Raw genomic sequence first — 16905 nt, 5'->3', positions numbered from 1 at the left:
AACCCTGTAAGGCGGAACCCTGTCAGAGAAGGGAAACTCAAATCTTCTCCACTAAAATAAGTGATAGGAAAGTGGTGAAGACTGCACCCTGTCAAATGGGAACACAACACAGTCCCGGCGAGTGCCAGCTCTCACAGGTTTTGCTGTGATGGCAGAAAGGCCAGTGTGGGCTTGTTCTCAGTGCTCCAGCTAGGGGAAGACAAAGACCTGGAAGCAGGAATTGGCAGAGGTGATGGTGACAAAGATCCGCCTGTGGGAGATGTCATTTGAGAAGGAACACGTAACACGTTTTAGCAAGGCTTTGAATGAACCACAGGGGAGAGTTGACCAGGACTCTGTGGTTTCTTGCCTGGGACTGATGGATCGAGAAATTCAACGTTCACAATGAGGAAGCCAAGCACAATAAGGGTCAGAGGAGAGAGATGAAGTCAGAGCTTTGCCAGGCTGGTGAGAATAGACCCAGTTTTGGAGATGAACACCAGCAACAAGCCATAATGGGGAAAATCTGGCCTGAGGGGACAATGGGTTACATTTACATATAAGTAATAGCCAGTCTCAATCACATACACACAATTAATCTTTCAAGTGTCTGCCTACTGGTCACACTTTAATTATTCATTTACGTAGGTCTCTTTCACTACATCCTCTCCTCAACGGTAGAAGGGCCGTGGCCCATGTTTAGCTTTTGGGATATTTAAAATGTGGTGGAATCTTCCTTCTCATTCATAATTTAGATCTTTCTTAAAGTTCAAGCATCTTTTTCTTTTTTTTATTGTTATTGAGAACATACGCAGCAAAACATACCCCAATCCAACAGTTACTGCAGGTACACTTCAGTGACACTGATGACATTCTTGAAGTTGTGCAACCATTCTCACCCTCTTTTTCAGAGTTGTTCCTCCTCCATTAACATAAGCTCACTGCCCCCAAGCTTCCTATCTACCCTTTTGAGTGGCAAAGTCAAGGCATTTAAAACTGATAGTTAAAAACAAAGTATCTCACCCTGACGGATGGAGTGGGCCAGACTTTCAAATATCTTCAAAACATCTATCTCGATTGGCACAAACTAGGATCGTCTTCCCCATAACAATAATCATCATTGTAGGTTCGTGAATAAATGGAGCACAAACTCAGAAGGCAAGTCACTGAAACTTCTCCAATTTTCTTGCAATCTTATTCAGCCAAATAAAAAAGAAAGGGGGCAGGTTGTCTTGTACCCACAACCTGGAAGAAAGGCTGAGAACAGGCCTCAGGGCCACCACCACGTCCCAAGGGAAGTGAAACCAAACACCCTGGGTGTGCCTCGACACTGGGCCTGTCTTCACTCTGAACTCCTTAAGGAAGCTAAAGTTCTGACTGTAAAAGCAAAAGATTTAACTTTGGGTGTCAGAAGAACGAAAAAATCAGCCTTAGAAGAATGTAACCAGAATGTTCCTTAGAACCGGGGATGTTTATAAGGCTTTGACTTGCTTACTTTGGAAACATCATCAGGAAAGACCAATCACTGGAAAAGGACATCATACTTGTAAAGTCGAGGGTCATCAAAAACAAGGGAGACCTTCACCAGGACGGAGTGACACAATAGGCGCAACAATGGACTCTAACATATCAAAGGTCATGGAGAAGGCGCAGGAGCAGGCAGCGCTGTGTTCTGTTTGATAGACTGTTATATATGTATATATATTTGTATAAGGTCTCCAGGAGTCTGAGCTGACTTGACGGCAGCGAACAACCACAACACAATTTCATGGGCGATACATAGCTAAGACAGGACCATGTTATCATTCAACTGTAGGGTCTCTTTTCTTAAGGGAGATTAGTTTGAAATGTGGTTTTTAGAACTAAATGTTGAAAAGCAGATTTTTTAAAAAGAAAAATTGCAATTTGTGTTCCAATATGGTGCTGTTAATCGTACATTTTAAAGCAACCGCCTACCATTTTCAAAGGCCATAAGCCATCTATTCACCTGCAGCAACTCTGTTCATTTTAAACTTCTTTGACACTGTCACAGAGTTTTCTCCCTAGCTGTAGGCATCAAGTAAAGGTGGAAGATATTACAAACCAGACAATGAACGTTTCAGACAGACTTTTGAATACGTCTTGCATCCTTACGATCCTCTTTATTCCAACGTGATTGAACCAAAATGCGCTGTTATGGATTGAACTGTGTCTCCCAAGAATGTGTGTCAACTTGGCTAGGCCATGGTTCCCAGTATTGTGTGACTGTCCACCATTTTGTCATCTGATATGATTTTCCTATGTGTTGTGAATCCTACCTCTATGACGTTAATGAGGCAAGATCAGAGGCAGTTACGTTAATGAGACAGGACTCTATCTACAAGATTAGGTTGTATCTTGAGACAATCTCTTTTGAGACATAAAAAAGAGAAGCAGCAGAGAGACAGGGGGACTTCATGCCACCAAGAATGAAGAACCAGGAGGGGAGAACGTCCTTTGGACCTGGGGTCCCTGCACTGAGAAACTCTTAGACCTGGGGAAGACTGATGACAAGGACCTTCCCCCAAAACTGACAGAGACAGAAAGACTTCTCCTGGAGCAGGTGGCCTGAATTCTGACTTCTAGCCTCTGAGACTGTGAGAGAATGAACTTCTGTTTGTTAAGGCCATCCACTTGTGGTATTTCTGTTATAGCAGCACTAGATGACTGAGACACACACTATCTACCAACATCAGGGAGAGAGTCCCTCGGCAGTCTGATCATATGTTATAAAGCCTCCAGCATGCCAGCAATCTCTATAAACACCATATCTCACTTTGCAGAAAAAAAAAAAAAAAAAAAATCCAGTCTCCAGACCAAGAATGCTGGTACTTCAGACTGCGGACAACCCAGTTCAAACTCACTGAGTTAGATACACAGTCACTTTACTGTAAAAAAAAAAAAAAGAAAAAAAAGAGCAATCAAAAGAACCTGACAGGCTGTGTAGGCTGCCATGGTTTGCTTATCCAGAATCCTGAAAGGCAAACAAGCCCAAGAAACTGAGCAAGCTTAGAAAGTCAGGCTTTTCAGCCCAGCCCTGACTTCTCGGGCTCCTTCAGCCTCGATGTAACGGAGCAGGAGAAATAAGTGACAACTATTATGATGTTACAGAAACCTCATTTTTCAGTGACATAACCCTTCACATGAATCAGCTTGAGACAAAGTGTCAGGCTCGTTCCTTTTGAAAAAGGAAGTGGAGAAGAAGCCCACCAAGGTCATTCGCACACAAAGACAATAACCAACAAGAAAGGAAGAGCAAATCTGTGTTTGCACAACTGAAGCATTCGACTGACTGGACTCTTGTCTAATAAACCATTTTATTGACTTGCTGAATCCTTCCTGCATAAATATCCCATTCAAGTGGAATTTTAGTAAAGTATCGCCCTAGTTAATCTAATACCCTGCCCTTCCCATGGCTGCCAAAATACAGATTTACCTGCTTAAGGCTAAACTCAAAGAAGGCAGCCTAGGATTTCTTACGCTGAAGAAAGAAAAATTAACGGAACTTTAATTGTGTATTCCCGTAGTGTTGTGCTTGCGGCATTAGCTGAGAAATCCTGGAATTTCAAAGCCGCCTTCCACTGCTGAACTACTCTGCACTTTGCAATTGATCAAGAACAGCAGAAGCAGTCAGAGTTGTACATCAAATTAGAGTTGATAAAAGCACTTAATGTAGATTTGAATGCCTTCGCGAGAAAGATTTCAACTCCCTTAAATTGACATGGTAACAAATTCTTGCAGCAGCATAAAAAAGTATTAGCTGGAATGTTACGGCGTTGGCTTAAATTTCCATCTGCAGCTCATCAAATGACTGAACAGTAGGAAGGAATTACACCAAATCAGACTCATTACAGAGTCTGATATGCTGGCAGAATATAAACTTTCCCTGCTCAGCAGCTGGAGTTTTGGGCGACTAGTGTTTCGATGTTTGTGCTTAAAGGCTTTGAGAAGAAGAAAAGTGTGTGTAAGGCTATAAGTGAGGTATCTAATCATTAAACTTCACTTATGGAAATATATAACTTGGCCTTTCTCTCTCTCTCTGACCCACACACATACACATACACACACCCCTTCTCTTTAATACCCCAAATATGCTGAAGGAGAAGATCACTCAAAATGAAGGATTAAACCTATTGCCATCGAGTTGACTGTGACTCGTAGTGACCCTATAGGACAGAGTAGAACTGCCCCATGGGGTTTCCAAGGCTGTAAATCTTTATAGAAGCAGATTACCACATCTTTCTCCCACAGAGCAGCTGGTGGGTTCGAGCTGCCAACCTTTCAGTTAGAAGCTGAGCTCTTAATCATTATGGCACCAGGCTCCTTAAATGAAGGATTATTTGCTTTAAATATGTCCCATGTGCAAAATTCTGATAAACGATGGCAACTATTCTTTACATCTTTCTAACGTAAAGCATAAGGATCCCTGGTGGTGCAAACACTTAAGCTCTCAGCTGCTAACCAAAAGGTTGGCTGTTAGAACCCACTCAGTGGCTCTGCGGAAGAAAGGCCTGGCAATCTGCTCCCATAAAGATTACAGCCTAGAAAACCCTCTGGGGCAGTTCTACACTGTAACACACGAGGTCTCCGTGAGTCAGAATTGATTGAGAGCACCTACCAGCTACAACAACCATATAGAGAACGCCTGTCTGAAACGCTTGTGGACACACAGCTGGCCGAGTGTCCCAGGCCAGTCATTTGCATTCCCTCATCTCCTTCAGCAGTCCTCCGGGAGGGATAGCTGAAAACGTTCTGGAAGACCTCTCCCTGCGAACATCAGGCTCCAATACCTGTCTGATGCAATGAAATTACAAATCCGTAGAGTTAAAGCCAACAGAATCTATCAAAACACCCTCCCGAATAAAATCTCCTTGGGAATGCAAGGATGTCATACTCGGTAAAGTAGAGGGTCAGCGAAAAAGAGGAGGACCCGCAACGTGATGGACTGACACAGTGGCTGCAAAAACGGGTTCGAACACAGCAATGATTGTGAGCATGGCGCAGACCAGGCAGCAGTTCATTCTGTTGTACACGGGGTCGCTATGAGTCGGAACGGACCCGACATCACCTAACAACAACAACAGGGCGTGTGCACCGTGTCTGAAACCCCATCTGGTATCTGTCCCTGGGGTTAAGTCATGGGAGCTTCAGCATGAGTATTTCTGAATTCTGAATCCAAAAAAGAAAGAAGGGACGCTCTTGATCCTTGATGGTAGGCTCCATGTACACAGTAGATGCTCAGTAAACAAATCACTGAACGGTGTTTGCCTTCCTTCTCTGACACTGTTTAACAGTGATACATTTTGGAGCTGTAACCAAAGAAAAAAAAAAAAAGCTGATGCTAAGGTAGTAAGTTGTTGAACGTAACCCAACATTGGAAAGTAAGTAAAGGATGCAGTGGTTAAGCACTCGGCTGCTAACTGAAAGGTTGGCGGTTCAAGCCCACCCAGTCGCTCTGAGGAAAAAAGACCTGATGATCCGCTCCTGTAAAGATGACAGCCCAGGAAACCCTATGGGGCAGTCCTACTCTGTCACGTGGGGTCGCTATGAGTCGGAATTGACTCAATGGCACCCAACAAGAACAAAGACATTCTTATGGAAAAGGCTATTCCCAATGCTCCTCCACTGGGAATTAGGTACAACTTTTCAGCTCCAAGAAGGGGAGAACATTCTCTTATTCATGTGGGCTACGGTTCTACGATGGAGCAGTATTTAAAGGAATACGATGAATGGGATGTATCAAATGAGAGAGATTAGTGAGGAGAAAGAATGAGGTTAAGTCATGTACTATCATGTTCCCCAAATGCCATTCATGGTTTCAGGGAGAAGTTACCTGCTAAACCCTTGCACTGAGCAGCATGCAAACATTGGATGATTCCCCAAAGGCACCATGTTGTAGGAAATTAGAGACACTTCAGTGTTTAAAGGAGCTCCTGGGTGGTGTAAATGGTTGAGGCACACTTGACTGCTAACCAAAAGGTTGGGGGTTTGAGTTCACCCAGAGGCTCCTTGAAAGAAGGGCCTGTCGATCTACAGCTTAAAAGTCAGTCATTGAAAACCCTATGGAGCACAGTCTACTTTTATACTCATGGGATTACCATGAGTCAGAATCAACGTGACAGCAACTGGTAGTTGGTAAGCGTTTAAACAAGAAGGCTAAGAGAAATGCTGAAGGAGCTCTAGTGGCGCCGTTGTTAAGTGCTTGGCCGCTAACTCAAAGGTTGGTGGTTTGAACCCACCAGTAGCTCTGGGCAGTAAGAACTGGTGATCTGCCCCCATAAAGATGACAGCCTAGGATGTTCTAGAGGGCAGGTCTACTCTGTCGTATGGGGTCTCTATGAGTCAGAATCTACTTGATGGCACCAAACAACAGAAGAAATACCGGGTGACAAATAAATGCATAAAATCTTAATGTGTGTGTTTTCTGGATGGACTCTCTTGTCTATATTAAATAATCAATACCAAGCCATATTGCTTTAAGAAGTCCTATTCTGACATAAAGATCACTAGTTGTTCATTTGCGTCCAGTCAGAAATCTCACAAAATCTCTCTACACGATGCCATACGGGTGTCTCATAAGTCTTAACACCTCAAACCAGGAACACTGGGAAATAAGCTAATGTATTCAAAATCAATGCATCTCATTTATCAAATGAGGTCATGTTTGAAGGCACTGAGCAAAGAACAAGGCACTAAATGAAGATTCAGAACAAACAATAGAATCTGCCCAGAAAGTGAAAGTAAGGGGCTGTCAGCCCACAGAGCAGAACACCCCAACACAGTAAGATGCCATTTCTCAGTACCTCAAATTCGTATCTGAATCCCACTCATTCTGAATATGACACTTTGTTGCTGTGCGCCATGGAGTCGATTCTGACTCACAGTGACCCCATGTGCAGAGTAGAACCTCCCCATAGGGTTTTCAAGGCTGTAATATTTATGGGAGCAGATCATCAGGTCTTTCTCCTGCAGAGCTGCTGGGTGGGTCTGAACCACCAACCTTTCAGTTAGCAGTCAAGTGCTTAACTGTTATGCCACCAGGGCTCCTCTGAATATCCTAAAGGGCTAAAAAATATGTAACTTACTAATAAAATGTTCAGCACACGTGTAACCTAACCATTTCCTTGAACTGTACCCCCAAATGAACTAACAAGCCATGGGTACTGAAATGTTTCAAAACTGATGTCTTTTAAATAAAAAGAATATTTGCATGTTCTATCAGCTGAAGCATCTAAATACCGGAACTTTCTCAAATATCCTGGCTGCTCCCAGACTGTAAAATTATCCAGGTCACCTCTGCTTCTCGCGTACCGCTGTTTGCCTCTCTGACTGTTTCAGTTCTGCTTGGAAACTTCCCCAAGCAGCACACAAAAGCGGGCAGAGAAGGGGAAGTCTAATCATCGTGGGCAGTCAGTCCTGCAGATGGCTTTACGGTGGAGGGGACTGGAGCTGTCAGGTAAAATGAGATACCTGGATTATAGACAAATATCCATCATCCCTGGAAATACTCTCCCTGCTCTCACTGCTAAAGGTAACTAGGGTTTGGTTAAGCTGCTAACTGAAAAGTTGGTGGTGTGAACCCACCCAGCAGCTTGGTGGGAGAAAGACCTGGCAATCTGCTCCTGTAAAGATGCCAGCCTAGAAAACCCTATGAGACAGTTCTACTCTGTCACATGGGTTCAAGATGAGTCAGAATTGACTTGACGGCACCCAACAGCAACGCTGTTTCCTAAACAGAAATACAACACTTCAGATGCTCAGCAAAGTAAGTAAGCCATCACAGTAAAGGAGGTAAAGATTATAAATACATATTTATTGTATTTACCGAAGCCATTTGAAATGTCTATTCACATATACTTTTAAAAACTAGGGAAAAGTCACCATAAATGACACCTAACCAAACAAAGGTACTTTTTCTTCAGTATCAGCATGTTTTGCCCATTTGTGAGCTTTTTAAATCAAACGAGCAGAGGGCACAGAACTGCCTGTGTATTATCTGCCACGGTGATGGAGACCAGCGAGTACTTAGGTCTTTACAGCAGGCCTGTGCTGAGGGGATGCGTCTCTCCAGCACTGGCTCTGAGGAAGAAAGATACTGAGACACTGACCGACTTAGAGGCGCGGGAGGGAGGGCGAGGGGGAGGCTAAGAGTCGGCAGTGGCACCAAACAACAAGAATGACGATGCCTACAAAGCACTAGCTTGCCCTGGTGGCACACACAGTTAACGTGCTCAACTACTAACCCAAAGGCTGGCAGTTCACATCCAGCAGAGACGCCTGGGAAGAAAACCCTGGCAATCTGCAAGATCAAAGCCACGGAAAACCCCACGGGGCACAGTTCTACTCTGATGCACACGGGGTCGCCATGAGTTGGAAATGACTCATTGACAACTGGTTTGGCTTTGGACAAAGCATTGTTGTTGTTGTTATCGGGTGCCATCGAATCGATTCTGACTCATAGCGACCTTACAGGACAGAAAAGAACTACCCCACAGGGTTTTCGAGACTGTAACTTTTCCAGAGAAGCCCTGGTGGCTCAGTGGTTAACAGCTTTGCTGCTCATCAAAAGGTCAGCAGTTCATATCCACTAGCCGCTCCTTGGAAACCCGACACAATGCGTTTGGTTCGGTTTTGGTAATCTTTACAGAAGCAGATCGCTAGGTCTTTCTCCCAAGGAGCCGATGGGTGGGTTTGAAGTGCCAACCTTTCAGCTATCAGCCGAGTGTTTAACTATTTGCGCAACAAGGGCTCTTTGGATAAAGCACTAAATGCCCCAAAGTGTTCTTTATCCTTTGATCCTATTGGTGATTAAAAACAAAAACAAAAACAATGGGATACTCAGCTGGATTGGGGAGGGGGGTATGGCATCTACCCTGGCACTTACTGTTATCCTAGTTTTCAGCAAATCACTTTCTCGTGTCTCATTTTTCTTTTTTTTTTGTCTGTAAAGTGTGGATAATATGTAACCTCACAAGATTACTGGAAAGAGTAAAGACAATAAACAGAGTGGCCATATGGCCCCCACTGCCCAGAGCACTCTTTGCTCACACCTAGTATCCCAGCCTAATTATCAACTTCCACACTCAAAAGTGTCCCAGTTCCGACAGATAATTATACGGTTGTCCTATAAATAAAACGAAGGAGCCCTGGTGGCACAAATGGTTAAGCGCTTGGCTGTTAACTGAGAGGTTGGTGGTTCGAACCCACTCAGTGGCTTTGTGGGAGAAAGACCTGTGATCTGCTTCTGTAAAGATTATAGCCTAGGAAACCCTCTGCGGGCAGTTCTGCTCTGTCACATGGGGTCTCCAGGAGTCGGAATCGACTCGACAGCACCCAACAACAACATACGTACGTCACCTAGCAAAACATTTGACAGAGTGGGTCCTGGGTAAACGTGACAGTTACTGTTATTCCAGGGCTGTCCATGGATTTAAACCAGGACAATGTCTCTAATTTGTCCCCATCTATCTCTTCTACTCAGGGAGGGTGGATGTTGATTCAGGGACCTGCCCCAGGTTAAAAGAACATAACTGAGTGGGCCTGCGCTCAGCCGCTGGCTTTAGGCAACTTGAGGAACCTTCTGTGACTGCTGCTTCTGTTGAATCAACACCAAGAGGTTAAAACTAACATTAGCCTTGAGCTTTTTCTTAAGCCCTTCTCACTGCGTTCTTGAGGTACGCTCTCAACGTACACTGGCATCGGTTAGTACCGCTCTGCAGGGAACCACGGGCGTTTTCAATCCTTCCTGGAGCTAACCTCATACTAACCAGCATTTCTATGCTACACAGAAATGTTGTGATAACCAAAATACCTGAAAAAATGCTGCATTCGATTCTACCAGCTGATGTCTTTCTAGAGCAACATTAGGCATTTTACGATGCAAACTGATTGTTCTGTTTCCCGGAGCAGTGTATTTTCCAAATGGAATTCTCATTATCTGAAAGAGTTAACGAGAATTCAAGTTTCCTTCCTGGAATAAGGTAAAATGGCTCGATGGCCAGCAAGACGTGCCAGATGCTATAGTAAAGATGGAACCCTGGTGGCGCCATGGTTAAGAGGTTGGCTGCTAACCAAAAGGTCGGCAGTTCGAATCCACCAGCCGCTTCTTGGAAACCCTATGGGGCAGTTCTACTCTGTCCTACAGGGTTGCTATAGTCAGAAGTGACTTGACAGCAACAGGTTTGGTTTTTTTTTTTTGGTTTTACAGTAAAGATGAGGCATTGGTGGTTCTGTGGTAGAATTTCTTCTCTCCATGCAGGAGACCTGGGTTCAATTCCCGGCCAGGGGACCTCATGCACAGCCACCACTTGTCTGTCAGTTACTGTGGTGGAGGCTTGCACGATGCTGTGATAACGAACAGGTTTCAGTGGAGCTTCCAGACTTAGACGGACTAGGAAGAAAAGTCTGATGATCTACTTCTAAAAATCAGCCAGTGAAAACGTATGGATCACAAAGGCCGAAGCACAACTGATCACGGGGATGGTGCAGGATCAAGGAGCATTCTGTTGCGTTGTACATGGGGTTGCCGTGAGTTAGGGCTGACGTGACAGCAGCTAACAACAACATGGGAAGTATGCACACCACTGTCGCAAGATCATGGCGGCCTTGTTAAATAGATGCTGAGTGCACCTTCATTCACTGGGCCCCTTGTTCAAACGTATCATAGGTGGATAGAAACACAAAGGAATGCCGGTTTAGGTTTCCAGACTGGGGGACAGCCCACCTGCCAGCTCTACACATCACTGCAAAGCAGGCCTTCCTTTCCAGTAAAATAGCTTAACACCATTGATCATCCAAGGAGCCTCGGTGGCACAACGGTTAAATGCTTGGCTGCTAACCAAAAGGCTGGCAGTTTGAACCCACCCAGTGGCTCTGTGGGAGAAAGACCGGGTGATCTGCCCCCATAAAGATTACAGCCTCGAAAATGCTATGGGGCAGTTCTACTCTGTCACATGGGGTTGCTATGAGCCAGAATTGACTCGAGGGTACCTAACAACATTGATCATCCACTTATGGATTACCTGCTCCAAACTTTCTCTGTAGTAAACCTGAAAGGCCAAGGTGACTTTCTGCCACTGAAAAAATTCCCAGGCCATCTCCCGTGTGGCTGGAAGGTATGCATTAGGGAAGGCAGGTATGTTCTACTACTAGCTGAGGTGGACAAGCGGGGTGGGGAGAGTTAAACAGAAATCTAGGGGAAAAAAAAGGCCAAGGCAAACAATTGACTTTGGCATATATTCATGCTGTTCCCTTCTCCAGGCACGCACTGAGTGAGTGTTGACTACTCAGAATAATTCATTGAGGATGTCGACGCTTAAGGAAGATCTAAGCCTGATCTTAAGCGGGTTTAGAAGAGAGGCAAGCATTAGAATACACTAATACTACTGTAACACTTATTAAGCATTTATAAAATAGGTAGCTTGGGTGGTGCATACAGTGAAGCGCTCGACTACGCGCTGAAAGGCTGCCAGTTGAACTTACCCAGAAGCGCCCTGGAAGACAAACGTGGTGATCTACTTCTGAAAGGTCTGCAAACCCTCTGGAGCAGCTCTGCTCTGCACACATGGGGTCGCCGCGAGTGGTAATCAGCCGGAGGACAACTGACAACGACCACAACAGGGATTATGCTAAGTGCTTTACATCTTTAGTACCTAACTGACTTCAGAAGCCTGAAGAAGAGCTGACGCCTTTGAATGGTGGTGTTGGTGAAGAACACTGAGTACGCCGTGGACTGCCCAAAGAATGAACAAATCTGTCTTGGAAGAAATACATCCAGAATGCTCCTTAGAAGCAAGGATGGTGAAATTATGTCCCATATACTTTGGACTTGTTATCAGGAGGGACCAGTCCCTGGAGAAAGATATTATACTTGGTAAAGTAGAGGGTCAGCAAAGGAGAGGAAGACCCTCAACGAGACGGACTGACAGTGGCTACAACAATGGGCTCAAGCATAACAACGATTGTGAGGATGGTGCAGGACCAGGCAGTGTTTCGTTCTGTCGTACATGGGGTCGTTATGAGTCGGAACCAACTTGATGGCACCCAACAACAACAAGTGACTCTTGTGAGGCACCCATTAATTTTGCCTCCACTTTACAGATGAGGAAACAAAGACAGAGAGCAGTTAACTGTCCAAGGGCACACAGGTGCAGGAGGTGGGGATAGGAACCAAGCCTGCTTGGCTCTGCGAGCATTCCAGGAGGGGGCGTGCCAGATGGGGCCAACGTCTGCACAGGCACGCACTTGAGTGCAAGTTAGCTAAAGGGGAGGAGGCTGAGTAGATTAAGCAGACACGAAAAACACCAACCCACTGCCGTTGAGTCGATTCCGACTCACAGAGAACCGACAGGACAAAATAGAACTGCCCCATAGGGTTTCCAAGGCTGTACTCTTTATGGAAGCAGACTGTCTGCCACATTTCTCCCACAGAGTGTCGGTGGGTTCGAACCAATGACCTTTCAGCTAGCAGCTGAGCACTTAACCACTGTGCCACCAGGGATCCCTGTTCCGAGACCACTGGCCATGTACTCCAGGCTGAATTGTGAAGTGTCTGTGAGCACCGAGGGGCAGGAACTGTGAGAATCAGTGAACCGCTGGGGGGGCCTGGGTAGGGGTGGGAGGGGCGCAAGGAGAGGCGTCCAAGGGTGTAAGGAAAACCTCGGCAGTGGGGTCTACACAGGACATTTCACTTGCAGACACCAGGGTCATTTTAATCCCTGACGGCACTGAAAGGAAAGGGCAGCCAGACACAGTGGGCGTGCCAAGGAAGCAGAGAACGTCAACAGGAACACCGAATGAAAAGCTACCATGTCTCACCAGGCAAGGATTGATTTGACTGCCTGGCTAATTCTTCAGAAAAGACAAATATACACAGTTCTATTTTCCCCACATGTACCACTTTTTTTAAAGTGGAAAAATCTTAAAATGAAAATGCTTCTGGAATCACCTTTCCTGATGACTGCTGTTGTGTGCTGTCGAGTCAATTCCAACTCATGGTGACCCCATGTGACAGAGGAGAACGCTAAGCCGATTTGCCACTTGGGCTCCTTTTCCTATTACGACCACCTTGCAAAGCAGTCAGCAGTAGCCACGGAGTTTGTGTTATTGCTTCTTAATCGTTGCACCTTGTAAGAAGCATGGTGGTATAACAGGGAGTTGATTCTCCAGGCAGGTATGTGGGCGGCATCATCACCTCTCAGCCCTGGGATGTGGAGCCTGCCTCTGCAGGTGCAAATAGCTCCTGGCCCAGGGGTACATCCCCTGAGCCAGGTTACTCTGAGGAGGCTGAAGTCCTTGTCTTTTCTTCTCTTTCTTCCACACTCATTGCTTTCTCTGTCTGCTACTGAAAACCTGTCAACTAAGTAAGGAGGGTTACGCTAGGTTGTAAGCATGAATGTTGCAACCAGCTTAAGAAAGGCTAAGTAAATAGCCTGTTTCCTCTTCCTCTTTCTCAAAAGGACTGACAAACGTTCTGAGCCCCACAGAACGCTGGAGAAACACCTAGTTCCCTCTTCTGAAATAACGAAATGAAGAAGATCGAGGGTAGGTATTGTGTCTCATTCACCTCTGCAGCCCAGGCTGGGCACGAAGTAGGCGTTCGAGTCATCTTTGCTGAATGAATTGAACAAATGCAAAATCGTGTCACCCATACTATCCAGGTAGAAAGGAGCAAGTCGTTTTGAACCATTTCCTGATGTTTGGTCGGGGAGGAGGGGAGAGTTTAGAAAGGGCGGAGACAATGATATACTTCATTTAGTCATTTGAAAATAGAGCAGGGGAGAGTATAACGACAATTCTGTGGCCAGTGGGTTTTTACTGGATAACCAGTTAATACAAAGAAGCCAGCACGTCAAAATCTTTTCATTAATCAAAGACAGAATAGACAAAGGAAGATTCATCCTTGAGTGTAGAGTATTACACAAATAATGCATCTAAATTAAATTATTTATGACTATCACAAATAAAGGAATACTGTTTGGGTAACCCTGTTACTCCCAAACGGTTTCACATTCATAGAAAAACAGCTTCAGACAAGCCCCATGGTGTATACAGTGGTGTAAAATGACCTGGAGAAGTGGTTTCTATGGATATCGTTTAGAGATCATATCCCTGAGTACCTTCAGGGTGGTGGTACTTGGGCTCTTTTCTCCAAGCCATCATGCACAGGTCCTCTTGCCCAGGTTTTGTTTATGGAAGAGCTACCCTGGCCACTGGTCATTTTGTGCAGGAGATAATTAATTGCCAGCTCCGTGAGCACAGGTAGAATAATGAGCGTGCACGTAATACCAGATCAGAATTTTCTTAGAATTTTTAAAATTTCAAACCATTAGGGATCTGTATTATCGGCCAGTCTTTTATTCAAAGCAAGTACAAAGGCTGGTGGTGAAACAGAGGAGACTTTGTTTTTAAACTGCTCAGAAAATACAAGGCAGTATCACCTGCAGGCCTAATTTTAATTTGATTCTAGCTCCAGCCCCACTGTGGCTCGGAGGTTGTCCTTTTGAAAGATCATATTGCTAACATATTTAAGTAGGTCAGAAATGGAACTTCAGAAGCCATAATATTCTGCTATTCTAGTCAACGATTCGGGTCAGAATCTCACTTGTTTACATTTCAGAAAAGCATGTTATTTGTACTGTAACGATCATGAGGATTTAAAAAAAATTCAAATATTAAATAGCATTCTGAACACCACTCACATGGGCAGGGAGAGATCAAATAAATACATTTGCAGATACCTCTATATACAAAAAGGATGCCTCTCAGGTTGGGGACAATCAGGTACTTTTTTCCCTCAAACAATACCCCAATGAAACAATTACAAGTACTCTGAAGCCTGCCACACCCCTTCGAAAAAATGGCACTTCCCAAAATATTGTGATAGAGCCTGAACAAATCCAATAAAAGGCAGGCAGGCAGTGCAGCCCGAAACGCCTGCTGTTGCTCCCCCGAGTCTGAAGGGCAGTCTAACTTGACAATTTCACGGAACGAAATCGGCTGTCAATTCCGTGCAGACTTTACACTGAATGCGAGCTGGGTCCATCTCTGATGTTTCGAATTCTCCTAGCAGATGGAAGCAAGAAACTTAGCTCACAGACATTAGCCGCACAGTGGAGACCTTATTTCTCCAACCTTATGCAACATCCAACCAACAAACAAAGGTTATTTTCTGTTACTCACTGTTGCTCCAGGATTTCAGTAAATATTTGATGCTGATTTCAAAGAAGCCTGAGTCCTGCTGGCTGGCCATGTCTGCAGCATACAAAGAGGCTTGAGGAGTGGGCCTGGGAGGAGCAGGTAGGGCGCGGAGAGGTGCCTGTCACCGGTTGGTGATGTAAGCGGGAGGTCAGGGGCGCAGGAAGGCTGCAGATCCACGGCTGGCGCCGGCAGGGAGTCCTCATTTAAAGGGCTGTGCAGAGCGGAGATGCTCGGCCGCTCCTCCTCGGGTCCAGGGCTTGCTTCTTATTTGCTCTGCAGCTTCAGAGGCGGTGGCGGCCTTCATTCCGGGGCTGCCATGAGCTGGAATGCTTGCAGGCAGCCTCCCCCAGGCTCCGGGCAGCCAGGTGCAGTCCCTGGCGGCCCCGCCTGCACTGGGCTCCGAGTTCTCCCGGGAGGAGGGCTTCCTGGCTGGCCGCCTTGACCGAGTGCACACAGCGCCCTGCCCACGGCTCGGCGCGCGCGCGCGGGACCCGGGGGCGGAGGGTGGGTGGCAGCGCCGCCCCTCCCCTGCCCACCCTCACCCTGAGCCGCCCCTGGGCCTGTCTCCCTGCTGGAGGAGAAATGCCACAGCTCCCGAGGATCCTCGCCCTTGCGCACGGCGCCCAGCGCACATCCTCCGTGCGCTCCGGCTCCGCTTCCCCTTGGGTCTGTCCCTGGAACGCACACAACTGCACCACGCTGCGGCGCGCACGGCTGTGCCCCGCGGCCGGCGCGGTGACGTTCGCCAAAGCGCTAGCCCGGCAGCCGCGCTGCAGCAGGAAGGCTCGGGAACAACAAGACGTTCACCCGGCCTCTTCCTCCCCCTACTCTCATGGGCACAGTTGAATCTTCATTTTGAGCTTCTCCTTCCCAGGAACGCAGTCAGTTATTTGCAGAGACACCACAGCCCGAAGGTGTGCATCCTAAGAGGGCTTGCTTCCGCAATGCCGGGGATCCACAGTGGATCTGTGTCCAAAACCTCTCAGTTCTAACCATCTCTGAGCCCAATAGAGCTTATTTTATTTATTTCAAAATGATAAGCGGTAAAAGCATTAGACTGCTTGATGTGCAATGTCTTTTTATTCAGGAATTCTCGATATCAGGTTTCCTGATTTTGGCTAGCTCTGTTTCCCACTACTATTTAGCTTCGCTAGGGGGTTAAACAGGAGTCCTCCCTGGTGGCGCAAGGTTAAGAGCTCAGTAAGGTTGGTGGTTTGAGGCCACCCAGTGGTACCATGGAAGAAAGGCCTGACAATCTGTTTCCATAAAGATTATAGCCAAGAAAACCCTATGGGGTAGTTCTACTCTCTCACATGGGGTCTCTATGAATTGGAATTGACTTGAGGGCATCCAACAACAAAAAAAAACTAAACCAAACCCACTGCCATTGAGTCGATTCCAACTCATAGTAACCCTGTAGGACAGAGAACTGCCTCATACGGTTTCCAAGGCTGTAATCTTTACAGAAGCAGACTGCCACATCTTTCTCCCACGGAGTGGCTGGTGGGCTCGAACCACTGGCCTTTTGGTTAGCGGCTGAACACGTTAACCATTGCACCACCGGGTTCCTTCAACAATGACAACAGCCGGGGTTAAATACGAGTATTGTATTTTAATGACAGGCTATGTTTGTGTGGGTGGATTTAGTCAACCACCTCATAAACCGTGCCCACCCCCGCCACAGTGCTTTTATCACCTACTTTTCTGCAA

General features: G+C 46.1%; 1 protein-coding gene across 1 annotated transcript in view; it reads right to left on the bottom strand.

Moving 5' to 3' along the window:
- The window catches only part of FRY (FRY microtubule binding protein), a 314552-nt gene extending 298926 nt beyond the window's left edge, over positions 1–15626 (bottom strand). Inside the window, exon 1 of the mRNA XM_023740362.1 lies at positions 15178–15626. Coding sequence (XP_023596130.1) covers positions 15178–15247 — 70 coding nt within the window. The 5' untranslated portion in view covers positions 15248–15626. The remainder of the gene's footprint in view (positions 1–15177) is intronic.
- Positions 15627–16905: the final 1279 nt, after the last annotated feature.

This window comes from Trichechus manatus, unplaced genomic scaffold, assembly GCF_000243295.1.
Source record: "Trichechus manatus latirostris isolate Lorelei unplaced genomic scaffold, TriManLat1.0 scaffold00153, whole genome shotgun sequence".
Lineage (NCBI taxonomy): Eukaryota > Metazoa > Chordata > Mammalia > Sirenia > Trichechidae > Trichechus > Trichechus manatus.
This window is presented reverse-complemented; position numbering and strand designations above follow the sequence as displayed.